Raw genomic sequence first — 14,798 nt, forward strand, 5'->3', positions numbered from 1 at the left:
TGATTGATCAAGCTTAAGCGGCTTCGATATGACACCCCTTTCCTGCTCCTTGTTGACACGCTTACTCGTATGAGTACATCTTTATCGACTCATTCCGTTGCAGACGATGCGACGGCCTCCCTAACTAGCAAGCCTCTTGGAGTGGAGTCAAAGCTGGGAGGTTCTGAGCCAATAAGCCACTGGATAGATGGATGTGAGCAGGTTTCTTGGCTCCCTTCAATTCCGCTTGCCGAACCCGCCTCAACAATAGTACTGTGAGTGTGCGTGTGCATTTTCGTGCTATTATTGCTCCATCGTCCTCAGGATCCTTAGGATGAACAGTCTAGACCCAAGCACACCCGTCTGGAGGTGACAACTCTTAGACTTTTTTTGAGGCGTTCTTTACTCAGGTATCTCGGCCTACTCTTGCGTCCATCCGCTCATGACTCCTTCCAAAATTTGGACCCGTCATGATGGACATGAAGACAAGGGGGAGGGCTACTACACCCGCAACAATGGCATTGTTAAATTGACATTTTGGGGAACAGTACTTGTTGTTATACTGCTTTATACCGCGGAGCGCATTGTATCGTTCCTACAGAAATATTGGTAAGTCTTCACCCAGCTACCTACTGCCGCGTACACTCACCTGAGTAGTACACTAAGAAACCGGGCCCAACGAGTCAATGTGTCAAAATCGCGCCATGCCTCCTGGCAACATAGCTCTCAAGCTACCTTGCGACAGATAATCTATCCTCGCCTTGCATTACCAGAGTATTACCAGCATCATTTGTCTGTGCCGTCGCGTGGCGAGTTTATGTTCCTAGCCACGTACTTTTCCTTTGTCATGGCGCTCATGTGGACAAATGTCATCTTCAGGTCTCATTCAGACCTCTACAAGATCAAGCTGGAAGTTGTTGCTTTTCGCGCTGGATGGGTTTCGACTGTCCAGCTTCCACTTCTGTATGCCACAGCCATAAAAGTTAGCCCAATTACATATCTGACCGGGATTTCATACGAAAGAATCAATTGGCTTCATCGATGGATCGCCAGGTTCATGGTGATGACCCTTTTCTTGCACGCGTTCTTCTTCGTGTACGAGTGGGGGCTCACCAAAAGCATTGTTCGGCAACTCCAGATTCTACCTATGGCTCTGTGGGGCTTTGCGGCCTGGGGCACCATGATCTTGATGGTTTTCACTGGCTGGCGCTATATTCGCTTTCGATTCTATGAAACATGGGTCGTTAGTCATATTCTCGGCGCATATGCTGCACTGGCATTGACCTACATTCACACGCGATGTACGACGTACTTCGTTCTGGCGTCGTTGATACTACTTTCGTTCGATATTGTGGGCAGGACATTGTTGTGGATGAGAAATAATGCGTGGTATCCATTAACATCTAAATCGCAATCCAAGCTTGGGCATGTTGGTCACTTGCAGGCTCTCGATAATGAGTACCTCGAACTTGAACTTCGCAACACATCCCTCCGTTGGAGACCTGGCCAGCACGTCATGCTCCAGGCCCCGGGAATATCGCTTCTTCAGTCACACCCGTTCACCATCAGCAACATTCAGGATGACCAACGCTCCGCAGTCTTTATAATCAAACGACACAAAGGCTTTACAGACCGATTATGGCAACAGAATGCAGAAGCCGCGGCACCTTCACTACAAGTGTTCGTGTCCGGCCCATTTGGCAATCCGCCATGCTTATCAACAAATGGTATCATTGTTTTCATCTCGACTGGGAACCGCGCATCTTATACGTATGCCCTTCTTTTGGGGCTGCTGTCGAATCAAAATGCCGTTCACACAATCCGATTTCACCACATCATCCGCAACCGGCGCATGCTTTTGTTATATCGAGATCACATCGATCACGTCACGCGACTGGGATCATGTGCAGGGGTAGATGTCTCTTTCATTTTCCAAGTCACCTCAGTCAGAGATCGTGAGGTTTATACATCGGATACCGAGGAGAACCAGACACTCTTCGACGTCGGCACAAGCAGCTCGACTAATCCGTCGCGGAGACAAAGCATCGAGCTGAGCGCTGTCTCTGACCGGTCTAGCCCGGTACCCTTCATTCCGGAGAAGGCAGATTTAGAAGTCGATAAGGCACATCTACGGCAAGGGCAGACTTACCTTGAACCGGAGCAGGTGGAAATGGAGGAAGCTGGGCTTCTCACGGCAGAGAAGGATGATGTACCTGATGAAGGCCCGATGGATATCAGATCGGAGTCCGTACATTTCAGCTATTCGCAAGGCCGACAACCAGTTGATGTGATGCTGCGACCCACCATTGCGAATGCTTCCGGAGATGTTGCAGTAGTTGCCGCCGTGCCATCACCGTTGGCAGCCGAGATCAGCCAGGCAGTTTCGCGTATGTCGCATAAATTGGCAGTGGGAAGTGGGAAGTCCACGATCCGAAGCCTACGACTTTGGTTGGAAAGCTACGGCTGAACAGGCGTTTAGTAGGATTGCTGGATGCGAACTCCCACCGCATCCTACAAGGCTGTTAGCTTCTGGACCTCTACCATTCTGGTCGGTCCGGCACAAGCAACGATCTAGGCCGAACGGTATGGGGCCATTAAATACTGTAATACATAGAAACAACACGCTTACTAGGTGTGTCTCTGGTATTAGGAAAATCATATACCATCTTGAGTCGTCACCAACTTCATCCCACCACTTCCTCGTCGACCAGGAAATAAATCGGCTTAAAAGACACTTTATTCGAGTGCTCGTAGGTATTCGTGCACCCCCTAGGTTGGAGCATACAGGTTCACCATCATTCCCTCGTCCGATCTGTGTGCTGCCAGTTCAAGTGGCTATTCAGGTTCGGTCTTTGTTGCATGTGTTGTCGGGCACTCCTAACTTTTATAGCTAGGTTTAGCAAGGTCTAACTGTGAGAAATCGAGGGCTGCCTAAGCATACATACAAACAACACTTCTCCCACTTAAGTTTCCCCTAGCATGCACACATTACTTCTCCTTAACCACATAACGGATCTTAAGCGCTATTTCAGTTGGCAGAGAGGATTAAGGCTGTCCAACTATATGGCCTGATCCTTCTATCCTAGCGCTAGATGTACAGAAGGCAATTGATAACGTCTCCCACCCTAGGCTACTACACCGCCTAAAGAAAAGGCGCACTCCTAAGCAGTTGAAATAGTGGATAGTTAGCGTCTTGTGTCCGCGATCTCCTTCTATCAGGGAAATAATGGAAGAACAAGAGAATCGTCGAGTAGAATTTAGCTACATAGAGTTTCGCGGAAAGAGATGAGCAAGACTTTTTTGCTCCTGACGGCCAGCTGTCGTTTGTGATTGCCAGGTCTTGAGATCTAGGCTCGCTAGACCAGGTCAGATTCTCAAGGTCTGGCTCATTTGACAACAGCCAGCAGGAATCCGTCATAGTTCTTCTCCGAAACCGTCTGAATGACGACAGCTTCGACCTTCTCATTCCGACCAACTGCCTCGACCAGCCTCCTTACACCCGCTACGCGCGAATCATCCTTCGCAAGCTCTTCATCCGCCAGCTTTCCTCGTCGAACGACGTTGTCCACAAAAATCGGCGCCCTCGACCGCACTGCAGGTAAGATGACGTCGAAATACGCCAGGTTGTTCTCCTTGTCTGCGTCGATGAAGACAAAATCGAACGGCTGCCTCTTCCCGGCCTTTACCTCCTCCACCAGCTTCGGTAAGACTTCCAATCCGGCACCGAGATGGACATGGATCCGGTCGCTAAACCCTGCGTTGGCGATGTTCTCTTCTGCGACCTGTTTGTGTTTCGGGTCGACCTCAACCGTGGTGATTCTCGCATCAGCGGGAAGACCCGATGCGATCCAGATGGATGAGTAGCCTCCGAGCGTGCCGACTTCCAGCACGTTGGTGGCACCGGCTATCTGGGCTTGGAGCGATAGATACCTTCCCTGGGCAGGGTATGAAGCGATATCAGGTAGGCCCTTCTCGATCGAGTGCTTATAAGCGAACTCTAGAGCATCGTGGTACTTGTTACGCGACGCTGGGAAGAGATGGCTAGATGTGTAGGCATCGACCGCTCCCCACCGGCCATCTTGCTCGTAGTTAGTTTTATCGGTAAATTTCTGGGACATGTCGTGGAAAGCTCTGGGCTGGAACTTTGCGTCTGATGGTACTCAGAATTGGTTGGCGTGGATGCGCCCTTCATATAGAGCGGGCTTTGGAGCGAGACTAAGCTAGATCGTTCATGTCCGAGACTTTAGCTTCGGCTTTAGCCTTTCTAGCGGCTAGCTCGGTCATAATATCATCGTGGAGAGGTGTTGCAAGAACGGTTGCAATGGTATAATCGCCATCGTGACTGATACTCAATTGCGCAATCTGCTCCGTGACTTTGTCGTTACCGGGCGAGGGATCGAAATCACCATGACTGACATCACAGACAATGTGCACACCACCTCCGATTTCGGTCTCGACTTTGAGATCTGTAAAGCTCAGGAGAGAAGCTCCCCATGTCTTTTTGGCGGCCTCTTTGGCGGCCCATCGACCAGCGAGCCAGCCTGACAGCTGACGTCTCTGTGGCTCATTTGATGCGTCTAGAGTTTTCCATGAGGGAAACCGTTGGTCTAGGATGCATAATTCACTGGGATGGAGATAGCGTTTGGTTAGGCGAAACAGTCGTTTCTGGTCAGGATTGATTGGGCATAGTATCCGGCTGGTGGCAATGATGTCCGTGCCGACGCGGAGGCTTAGAGGGAACGGTACCCGCATCAAATGGGAACGGATAAGTCTGGAATCTATTACTGTACTTACAACGAGTGTGTCTGGCAGGAGAAACGCGTAAGGTACTCAAAAGGCGCGTGCAGAGGGAAAGACGAGGTGGAGAAAAGAATTTTACGGAATTGGAGAAGCAAGTCCCTCGGTTGCAGAGAAGAGAGATTCGAGAAATAATAGACCAAATAGAGATCAGCAGCAATTAAGCAACGGCGCTCAAGTCCGCAAGCAGGAATAAGAATAACAGTTACGCATTCTGGTCCGTGGTTTATAAGTTGGGTTCTTCATATTTTCTCTGAGCGTGAGGACATAGATAGAGCATTTAATCAGCCATCCAAGCTCGAGCGTAGTCAATCGACTATATCAACCATCATGAAGCATATTCGCTGTTCAGGAACACCATATGAAGTACATTCCTCCTCCGTCAGATCAGATCATTGATGTCTACTAACGACGCGTAGATTGGTAAGCAACATGGTCAAGAAGCAAAAGATCAAGTCAATGGCAGCATAGACTTCTACTCGGCGTTTTTCAAGTCGCGCACCAAGCTCTCTTGGCCGGAGGTGCGTGATGTCGCAAGAGGATTTCTCCCCTTCTTGGAGTCTTCTTTTCCAGAATATATAGAGGAGATGAAAGGCGTAGCCGATGGGTCTGAAAATGACCTGGAATCTATCGTCGCCCTGAACGTGCGCACTGAAATTGCATACGGTATGCTGAGCGATGGATGCACCGCTCTGTCTTGGAAGACGTCAGATTCGAGCTTTCTGGCCCAAAACTGGGACTGGAATTTCGAGCAAACTCCCAATATCATAAGCTTGCATATCGAACAGGGAACCAAGCCGACTATTCACATGATGACCGAAGCCGGCCTCATTGGGAAAATCGGGTTGAATTCGGCTGGCGTCGGTGTCACTCTTAACGCCATTCAAGCTCCAGGGGTCACATACAACAAGATCCCATGCCATCTTGCACTTCGAACGGTGCTAAACAGTTCTTCTAGAGCGGAGGCGGAGAATAGTCTCCGGAAGCTGGGGGTTGCTTCAGCCTGTCACATCACAATTGCAGATGCTTCCACTGGGGCGAATGGATTCGAATGCACGGCCCTGGATATCGTCGAGATGCCGCAAAATGCAGATGGGATTTGCACTCACTCAAACCATCTGGTGGAGAAACACCAGGTGGAAGGGACAATCTTTTTAAATGATTCACCCACCCGGTTGGATCGAATTCAAGAGTTGATCAAGGAGATGGGAAACCCGTCATTTCATGACATCAGCGAAGCTCTGAAAGATGAGCAGAATTTCCCCACGGCAATAAATAGAGCCGTAGGGGAAAAGAGTACCAGCCAGACATTGTTCTCTATTATTATGGAACTCCAAGCATGTTCCGCGAGGGTCAAAATGGGCCGACCCACGGAAGACGGAGAAGTGTTTGAACTGAAGCCATGAGGATCGGAAGGAGACATGCTCAGGGGACAGCCTGTTCGCAAAATGGGATGTGTCCAGGGCGTAGCTCAGTTGAATTTGTGATCCACCTAACTTATGTACAATGCGTAATGCGAGTGGTAGTTTGTTTTCTTGACTCTGAGCATGGCGTGATCAGAGGAAAGCGATTCTGTTCCGAACCTTTTCTAAACGCTTTCTTCCCAGAAATCTATTTCTTCTTGTCTTCTTGCTCAACTGACTGTAGAAACTCTCTGCAAGGCGAAAAAAGGTCAAAATTCGAGTGTCTGTTGTTGAACTCGTGGGAAATTGCTTACTCGATGAACTTGGCCTCATCTTTGCTTCCAGCATTGATGGGAGGGGTCGCCGCTTGCTTCGGAGCACCACCCCGCGTTAGAAGGTATGGGATACCGAATGCAGATGCTAGGGTAGCCATGGCCAGCTGCAGTGTGTTAGACATGAAGTTTCCAATGTGTTTATCCTCTGGCAAAGGGGTGGTGGCTCGGGTTGGACCTACATAGTGTGAGCCAACCTGTCGGCCGGCGATTGTGTACATTGCAACCATCTTGACGGTTTGAAGGGGTGTTTTGAAGTCGAAATGAGTGGTATTAAGAGAGGATGGTTGTTCGGTCACCTGGAGTCAAAACTGCGGCCACACGAGTTGAACAGCTTCAAAGCTCAGCTAGCTAAATAAATGGAGTTGTCAGACAAGAATCCGCACGCAAGGACGTTCGATTTTATATGGGCAGATATTTTGCCTGACGACATAATAACTCTTTTGGCTAGGGAGAAGCTACGGTGAATTATAGCTACGTCTTGAGCAGCGAGCTGCGGAAGATCATAACAGCTGCAAGTGCATCCACTTCCAGCCTCCTCCGAGCCCATGATAATACAGGAAGTGCCACACTATCACAGCCACGATTTCCAAGGCCCCCATCTTGAATCCCGAGCTCTTCGTCATTCCTTGCCCGTTGATCCCCGGGATTGACCCCCAGTTTTCCAAGAGCACATGCATCCCTCTGCCAGTTGCCACAACCGCGAATACAAATGAGAGCAGGCTGCCACCTGATTTCTGGGCCGGCTTAGAACCTGTGCTGCTCTATTCTTTGACTACTCCTCTTCCGTCCTTTCCACCAACAATGGCTGGCAAAAATGGAGATTCGGATACTAGCAAACCGGGTAATTCTGCCTTCCCTCGAGGACAACTCCCAAAGGACCTACAAAAGCTAGTGGACCGTGAAGATGACTGGGTGGATACTCTTTATGAAGGCTTTGGGCCTGATACGACTGAGACCACTGCTCGCTATGCAGCATACGCCAATCGATTGCGTACCATCATGCTGAGCGCACATCGTTACGTCGCCTACACCTCAGATATTGGCGAATCATTCAGACCCATCGCACATCCATGGCTAGTTAGGGGCGCATACGGCGTGTCTTGGGCATACATCCTGGGCGATGTCAGTCATGAAGGATGGAAGGCATATAAGAGAAATCAGAGACTGTTACACCCTGAAGGCGACGAGTATAAGGATGCTTCTGCGGTCAACGCCCCCATGCCAGCTTCAAAAGCAGAGCCACAATCTGCACCGATACATGTACCTGCAATCGAGGACTATCGAAGCGTCATGGCGCAGAGAGCAGTGTTTCAGAGTGTTGCGTCCATGGGTCTACCGGCCTTTACGATCCACAGTATTGTCAAATACTCTGGCAAGGCACTGAAGACTGCAGCCAACACGACGATCAGGACTTGGGGTCCCATAGGAGTAAGTGAAATATACTGGAGCTATCTGGTTCTTGACATTCTGACAATATTACAGCTTGGATTAGCAGCTGTCCCTGCTCTACCATATATGTTTGATAAGCCGGTAGAGGAGGCAGTCGAATGGACCTTCTACCAGGCATTCCGAGCCATTGGTGGTGAGAATGCAGTTGGCCAAAGGCATTCGACGGGGAGAGATCACGACCTGCAGGAAGAGATCAAACTCGCGGCCAAAGCAAAGAAGGATCTGTAAATCAAATAGATGGGGAAAGAGACAAAACTCGAAACTTCTTGCTTAGATTTCAGAAGGCCAGATGCGTTGTATATATGGAGATGTAAGCTAATAATGTCTTGACGATTCGACGCTTCTCAACAACCACAAAGTCATCACCGATCTAAATTATTAAATTAGGGAATTATCTATATGGATATATATCTCTTTGTATCCTGTCGTATCGCAGGCACGGATGAGTTCGGGGCATGTTCCTGGGGAGTGAGATTTAGGGAAGGGGGCATAGGCGAACACGCCCGACGACAAGCTCCCAGTGGCACCTGCCCTGAGCTTAATTCTGTGCATCTCTCCCGAAGGTGGATGGCTCCTTCCTCCGGCTATCACCGGTTCGGCGTTTGATGCCCCGAACCTTAAATTAATTCCAAGTCTCCAATTCTTTTTGCTTCATTCTCCCCAAAAGTCCGCGATTTCCCCAGGTCGCGACTTTCCTGATACTCCAGAAGTCCACGTTGTTGGCGACTCCACGAGTATAATGATAATCGGTAGTCCTACTGAGCATCCCTTGACTCACTACTCCATCACGTCACTCATTATATAGCCCGCCACGTCGAGACCCAGACACTTCGATGTACTGCTCTCGTGCCCTTATCTTTCGCCGTCATGCCCTCCCTCACCATGACTCAAGATGCTAATTCCTCTAAGAGCGTTGCTACTGCTCCGGCTACAATTCAAGTGTCCGGCTCTCAAATCCCCGTTCTTTCAGTTAAGAATGGTCGACTAGAGCCAGGAAAGGTTGTCCAGTGGGATACTGCCAACCTAGGCCTCAGGTTCGCTGCGGATCTGACTTCTGCTGCAACTGCTTCTGTGTTGATAGGCCCCATTATCTCGGTGATCGACCGGTAAGTGTCTCAAGCAGCCTGTGTGTGACCTCCACAACTGACTTCCCAATCAGCTCCATAGTTGAGAAAGCGGCCACCGGGTCTACCTTTTCGTCATGCCTGCGTCGAGCATTACGCCCAGCCCTGACCCGACCACATGCCTACCTGGTTTCTAAACCATTCCTCCTGATATTTGCCCTTTACTTCTCTACATACGCGACCGCAAATACGGTCGACACAATCGCATCCACCGTTTCATCCAAGCCCGCCTCCTCCGTTACCTCCGGATCTACAAAATTCCTGGCAACCTCTTCAGTCAATATGAGTATATGTGTATATAAAGACTCTCAATTTGCAAAACTGTTTGGCGGTTCTTCCTCGTCTCCTGCTGCGGCAATCCCAAGACTTTCATATGCCTTGTTTGCCGTTCGAGATTCTCTGACCATCTTTGCTTCCTTCAACTTGCCTCCGTTGATCGCACCACAGCTTGGCAACCTGCCAACGAGTATCAAAACCAATTTCTCTAAGATTCTCAGTACCGAGTCAGGGAGGGCAAACACTGCACAATTTCTTGCTCCCGCAGCTGTCCAATTAATTTCTACACCAATTCACCTTCACGGGTTAGATCTGTACAACAGACAGGGGCGTTTAGGAATTACTGAGCGAGCCTCTAGAGTTCTTAGAGATTGGGGCGTTAGTGCCTTCGCCAGAATGGGAAGGATAATAGTAAGTCTAAACCGCAGCGATCCAACCTCTACCATCTAACATTTACTTACTTCCTCCTAGCCTGCTTTTGGAGTTGGTGGCGTGGTTAATGCTAATATGAGGAAGAATTTCATGAGCAAAATAGAGGGTCAGTGATTTTCAGTCTGGATAGCTTCTTCTTGTTGAGCGCATTCATCCATGGCGCAGGCGTTCTCATGAGCCACGACGAAGGCTGTCGATACAAAATAGAGTGTTGTGATTTGTTACGCCCGGAATGGGAATGGTGGCTATTGGAGGAGAAATGCCTGTATACTTAGGAGGGACGCCGTCACTTTATTCATCTTGATCCCCTTGTGATCAAATAATGCGGAAGACATGTCAATGATATTTCCTCTCGGGACAACTTTGTGGATCTCAGGGTCCCGATTTCCTGTGCTCTTTCAGCTTCTGCATGCTTAATGTCGTATTGAGCGCGGCTAGTGTGACACTCGTGTAGCACTGCATTGGAGCAAATGCCGAACTCCTGGGCGACTCGTCTAAGAGAGAAAGAATGACCGCAGAGCCTTTGGGTGCCTTGCTTGCTAAGGCGTGCAGTCCGGGGTACTCGTACCTCAAGGTTACCAAGACTTGCTCAGCCTCGTCTCCATTTCACCGACGCCCACAAGGTTTTCTCCTTTCAGCAACAGATACTCCGTAGGCCACATCTGGAACTGTAGATCTACTGCACGAGTTAGCGATATCTAGGCAAGAGCTGTTCAAAAAGGAAAAAGTTTTATCCGTCTTGCTTAACCCTCTTCACCACGTGGAGTGTCTTGTGATCCGTTCTTCTCATCATAACAAAGCCCAGCCGTGGCTGCACAAGCAGATGCCTCAGCGTAACCGCAGAGCATCAAAAGTAATACATAGTGTCAAGCTAGTGTGGATGAAGAATTTAAGAAGTAAAAAGATACAAAATGAAAATCAAGGTTTATCTGTAACGGTCTCAGGGGCGGAAGCCTTTAGAACCGCCAAGCCATAACGAGGCTGCCATCCCGTATTCCGCGACATACCTACGCTTTTTCGGTTCTATTTCCACTCTGAAGCCATCTTGAGAGGATACACGGAATAATACTCATCCATATCAACCATTCAAGGCCCATCCATTCTCGGTCGCTGGGCATGGCAGCCACTACACGGAGCGTCATTCGCGCACAAGCCGAAACGAGCAGCGCAGATAGCTCTCCTGGGCATAGCTCAGGGCCAACCACTCAACTACCTATACCTGGGACTTCAAGATGGTTGAGGGCTGTATTTCGCCAGCCGGCTCAGCTGAATGTGGACCTCAGTGCTTACTATTGATATTCATCTAACGTTGATGCACGGGAAGGCACTTACGGGTACTTGCGCACCCTCAGGGATCGCTTCACTCGAAAATGCTTTTGGCATCGGCACGTCTGCCACCGCGAACCAGACGGAGGGTGATTTTCTGGTGCAGGGTCCGGAACAGGGTCCGGAACAGGCTGGCTTTACCCAGCTGTTGGGCATTCAGGATCCCGGCGGAAACTTCATCGAGGTCCAGCACTTGGTTCCGCCTCCTTGTGTCGTGTAATGGAGAGGCGAAACGGAAAAGGAAAGGAAAGCGGAAAAGCGCAAAAAATCAATATTGCATGCTTGCAAACAACACGCCCCGTGGTACGAGAGGCCGAAGGGAGAGATCGGAATTAATGGAAGAGCGCGGTGTTAATACGAATTAGTACTGTGTTCATCGGACAGAGTCGTACTACCACCAAACGAATGACCGTCTTATCAACATTACACAGACTAAGTCCTGCAGTGGAGAGTTTTCGATTTTAGCTGGAATCTCAACACCGAAGGCAAATGCAACATTTTAGGATTTGGGTTTAATGCTGAGTGAGGACCATCTCGGGACTCTCAGGTTTTGATTCCCGTGAGACCTCCCTGGGCAGGGAGAGAACCCACCCAAAAGAAGTTTTCAGCTTTGCAAGCTGACTTGTTTAGTCCTCTCTGCTCTTGAGCTGATCACGACCACATTATCAGTCCTCGCCAGACAGAGAATTCTAAATCAGTCGTCTTTGATCCACATCAACTCTACCCCCTTCCCCCCTTCCCCATTCCCACCAACCTCGCGCTCAGTAAATCCAAACCCACGGCCCTCCGCCAACTCTCATCCCACCAGCCCACGGGGAAAAACGTATTGGCAAACCACGTCCTCCACGAGCCGGTGCCCCTCCAGATCTCCAGTGGCGGCTCGTTCCAACTCCGCGTGACATCCCGAACCACGCTCTCAGCCCAAACGTCCGGATCCTCGCGGTGCGGAAACGCATTGCGCATCGCGTTTTCCGTCTCCTCCCTCACGGGCATGTAGAGACTGGTTCCGGTCCCGGTTCCGTCGGCGTTTCCGGAGGGCAAACTCGCAATCCCACCCTGGTGGTTCGCATGGAAGTGCGAGTGCACGCATCCGGTCTTCAGGTCGACGACGCGGATGTGGAACGGCTGCAGCTCGATGCGCATGTGCGTGCTGAACATCGCGGCGGCAGCTTTCGACGCGTGGTAGACTGAGTTGTGCGGTGTGGGTTCCACACTGCTGACGGAGGTGTTGTTCAGGATCAGGCTGTTGGTTTTGGTGACGGCGGGACCAGCAGCCCCGGCGGCAGATATGAGTAACGGGAGGAATGCTTGTGTGACGCTGATGTAGGACCACACGTTGAGGTCGAACAAGGCTTTCGCCTCGGGTATGGAGATGTCTGAGACAGGCATGTTGTAACCTAGATGGTTGAAGGTGGGAAAGGATTAGGCCGAGTATGATAGCGGGAGGGAGAAGAACGCAGAAAATCACTGACCACCACCAGCATTATTAACCAAGCACGCCAAGCCCTTTCTGTTGACGCCACCACTCTCACCCTGCTCAATCAACGCCTGGACCTCAGCGACACACCGCTCGATACTCGGCTGGTCTAGCACGTCGAGCTGCAGCGTCTCGATCTCGCCGCCGCTCCTCTCCTTGAGTCCAGCCATGCGCGACGTGTCTCGCGCGGTCGCGAAGACCCGGAACTCGCCTGTTGCGTGGAATGCGAGCGCGAGCGCATAGCCCAGGCCGTGTGTCGAGCAGCCTGTTATGAGCACCGTACGTTTACCTGGGTTTTGCCGTGGTGATGGTGATGTGTTGGTGGGTTGCATACCGGTGGCTTGTGATGTGCGAAGGTCCTCTTGTAACGGGCAGTGTTTCGAGAAAGGGCCTCTTGTCTATACGTGATAGAGATGCCGAGTGAGTGTCGTGATAGGATAGGGACCTGATCGGATTTCAACCTAGCTTTGCGAGCCGTGATGCTTAGAAAGAAGATTCGGACAATGAGCCTAGAAACAACTTGGATATAGGCTGCATCCCAGGATGAGGAACCGTGAATGATCCTCCCTCAAACAGTAATTATCAGCTCAGGCGCTAGTCCTGAACCTTGTCGTAATCCAAAGCTGAGACGGCAGAAGAGAGCGTTTTCCTCCCACCCTCATGTGAGGAGCATGGGATGATGTAAAGTGAACCCGTAGAGTGTACTATGCAGATAGTGGATGAGTCGAACCCAACTAAGCTTGTCTGCACTTTTATAATTCAAATATAATGAAGAAATGTTCTACTATCCTGACTGCGTAGAGTTCTACTCAGTGAGTTGAGTATTTATGTACGAGGACGCAGTTAGTCGCAAACGAAGAGCCTATCCTTCCACGGTACTTGGTCGCTCTCCTCTTTGCTCCCCCTCGGCTCACCTGCCACTTCCTGAGCTACATGAGCGAACCTGAGAGTTCCCCAGGGCCTGACTGAGCCCTTCTCTCCATATCCTCCTACGCTGTTCTGGGCGACGCGATCAGCTTTATTATTCTGAACAAGTCTGTATGGATTGCTGTCCATAATGGCGAGGTGCTCTGTTATGACTATCGTCTGCTGAAGACGCGTAACCGGATAATTCCAAGACCCTGTGTTCGCAGGTGAGCAAACTATGCTACATCGAAGGTCTTAGAAGAGGTGTAGTCGAATGTGTAAGATAATAGATAGTGGCTCAATACCATATCAAGCTATCATTGCTATACGGCCCGGTTTACTAATAGTTGTCCGGCATAACGCTCCCTGAACCACTCCTCACCTTCAGCCTTCGAATCATATATTTCTGAGCCCCCAAGTTTCCGACGTCTTCCATTCTACATGCTTGCATGATGGCTGGCCATCTTCCTGGCATCGTGAGCAGGCTGGTCTAACGCGGTCAGAAATCAGAATGCTGGTCGAGATTATGCATGCAAGCACTGCGAGGAAGAAGATAAGAAGGTGAAACTTAACAGCCCCATGGATCATCTTCAACCCCATATTTTTCCATCGCCTCTCCTGCAGTAAAAGCGGAGACGTACTGCCGTGTAGGCTCGCCCTGTCTCCCCAATTCAAGCCGAGGTAAAACGCTCGTTCCCTAACAGCGAAATTCCGGAAACTATACACTGACTCTTGCCCGCTCTCGTTGTTCGTGAAGCCCTTGGGCGCTTTCTGGGCCCCTCGACCCTCCTTGTGGGTTATAGTGCTGCTCAGGATGCCACTGAGCGGGTGCTCGGTGAGCCTCGGTTGAAGCTCAGGTTAAAGCAGCCTACTTTACCTCCTAGAATCGAACCGCATCCGACAAGCAGGCTTTTCTTTTGCGAGTCATCGAGGCAGTCGGCAGTAAATACGGGAATAGTCCGCACCAAGGAGGGTGTTTGGGAGAGACAATTCTAAAACTACTGTTATTGGAAAAACAGCACGGGACAGTGATGCCGCGGAACCATGCGGAGGTCGGTTAACAGACCCGATGAAACCCCTCTGATAATTTCGTCTATCGGACGTGGGGATGTTTGAATTTCGGAGGTGTTTCCGAGAGCGTCTCTGGCCTAGAATACCCTGTAGGCGGCGTCCCTGTTTATTCATTTATCCTTTTGACGACGTATGCGCCGTTTTCTAGTCAGAAAATTGTGGTCTACTTTTTCGCACGTATAGCATTGGCAATCCGGTGCGCACTGAAATAAAAGTGTCAAGT

The 14,798-nt window shown here is 50.2% G+C and overlaps 8 protein-coding genes across 8 annotated transcripts; 4 read left to right on the forward strand and 4 right to left on the reverse strand.

The window, feature by feature from the left end:
• Window positions 1–826: 826 nt before the first annotated feature.
• On the forward strand, window positions 827–2,446 carry A1O9_03749 (uncharacterized protein; the record flags this gene model as incomplete). The annotated part of the gene is made up of 1 exon (XM_013406042.1): window positions 827–2,446. One exon carries the CDS (start codon window positions 827–829, stop codon window positions 2,444–2,446), a length of 1,620 nt encoding a protein of 539 aa, XP_013261496.1.
• A 919-nt stretch (window positions 2,447–3,365) lies between these two features.
• A1O9_03750 (uncharacterized protein) lies at window positions 3,366–4,097 on the reverse strand (the record flags this gene model as incomplete). Its single annotated transcript, XM_013406043.1, has 1 exon — window positions 3,366–4,097. The coding sequence occupies one exon, from the start codon at window positions 4,095–4,097 to the stop codon at window positions 3,366–3,368; it is 732 nt and encodes a 243-aa protein (XP_013261497.1).
• A 97-nt stretch (window positions 4,098–4,194) lies between these two features.
• A1O9_03751 (uncharacterized protein) lies at window positions 4,195–4,731 on the reverse strand (the record flags this gene model as incomplete). Its single annotated transcript, XM_013406044.1, has 1 exon — window positions 4,195–4,731. One exon carries the CDS (start codon window positions 4,729–4,731, stop codon window positions 4,195–4,197), a length of 537 nt encoding a protein of 178 aa, XP_013261498.1.
• Window positions 4,732–5,106: 375 nt separating this feature from the next.
• Window positions 5,107–6,182, forward strand: A1O9_03752 (uncharacterized protein; the record flags this gene model as incomplete). Its single annotated transcript, XM_013406045.1, has 2 exons — window positions 5,107–5,142; window positions 5,196–6,182. 2 exons carry the CDS (start codon window positions 5,107–5,109, stop codon window positions 6,180–6,182), a joined length of 1,023 nt encoding a protein of 340 aa, XP_013261499.1.
• A 211-nt stretch (window positions 6,183–6,393) lies between these two features.
• On the reverse strand, window positions 6,394–6,741 carry A1O9_03753 (uncharacterized protein; the record flags this gene model as incomplete). The annotated part of the gene is made up of 3 exons (XM_013406046.1): window positions 6,394–6,430; window positions 6,494–6,618; window positions 6,694–6,741. Coding segments are annotated over 3 exons (210 nt in total), but the record flags the coding sequence as incomplete, so codon positions are not given.
• A 574-nt stretch (window positions 6,742–7,315) lies between these two features.
• A1O9_03754 (uncharacterized protein) lies at window positions 7,316–8,191 on the forward strand (the record flags this gene model as incomplete). Its single annotated transcript, XM_013406047.1, has 2 exons — window positions 7,316–7,942; window positions 7,997–8,191. 2 exons carry the CDS (start codon window positions 7,316–7,318, stop codon window positions 8,189–8,191), a joined length of 822 nt encoding a protein of 273 aa, XP_013261501.1.
• A 654-nt stretch (window positions 8,192–8,845) lies between these two features.
• A1O9_03755 (uncharacterized protein) lies at window positions 8,846–9,909 on the forward strand (the record flags this gene model as incomplete). Its single annotated transcript, XM_013406048.1, has 3 exons — window positions 8,846–9,069; window positions 9,123–9,774; window positions 9,835–9,909. 3 exons carry the CDS (start codon window positions 8,846–8,848, stop codon window positions 9,907–9,909), a joined length of 951 nt encoding a protein of 316 aa, XP_013261502.1.
• A 1,932-nt stretch (window positions 9,910–11,841) lies between these two features.
• On the reverse strand, window positions 11,842–12,930 carry A1O9_03756 (uncharacterized protein; the record flags this gene model as incomplete). Its single annotated transcript, XM_013406049.1, has 2 exons — window positions 11,842–12,518; window positions 12,594–12,930. The coding sequence occupies 2 exons, from the start codon at window positions 12,928–12,930 to the stop codon at window positions 11,842–11,844; spliced, it is 1,014 nt and encodes a 337-aa protein (XP_013261503.1).
• Between the last annotated feature and the right edge of the window lie 1,868 nt (window positions 12,931–14,798).

This window comes from Exophiala aquamarina (assembly GCF_000709125.1).
Source record: "Exophiala aquamarina CBS 119918 chromosome Unknown aczIA-supercont1.3, whole genome shotgun sequence".
Lineage (NCBI taxonomy): Eukaryota > Fungi > Ascomycota > Eurotiomycetes > Chaetothyriales > Herpotrichiellaceae > Exophiala > Exophiala aquamarina.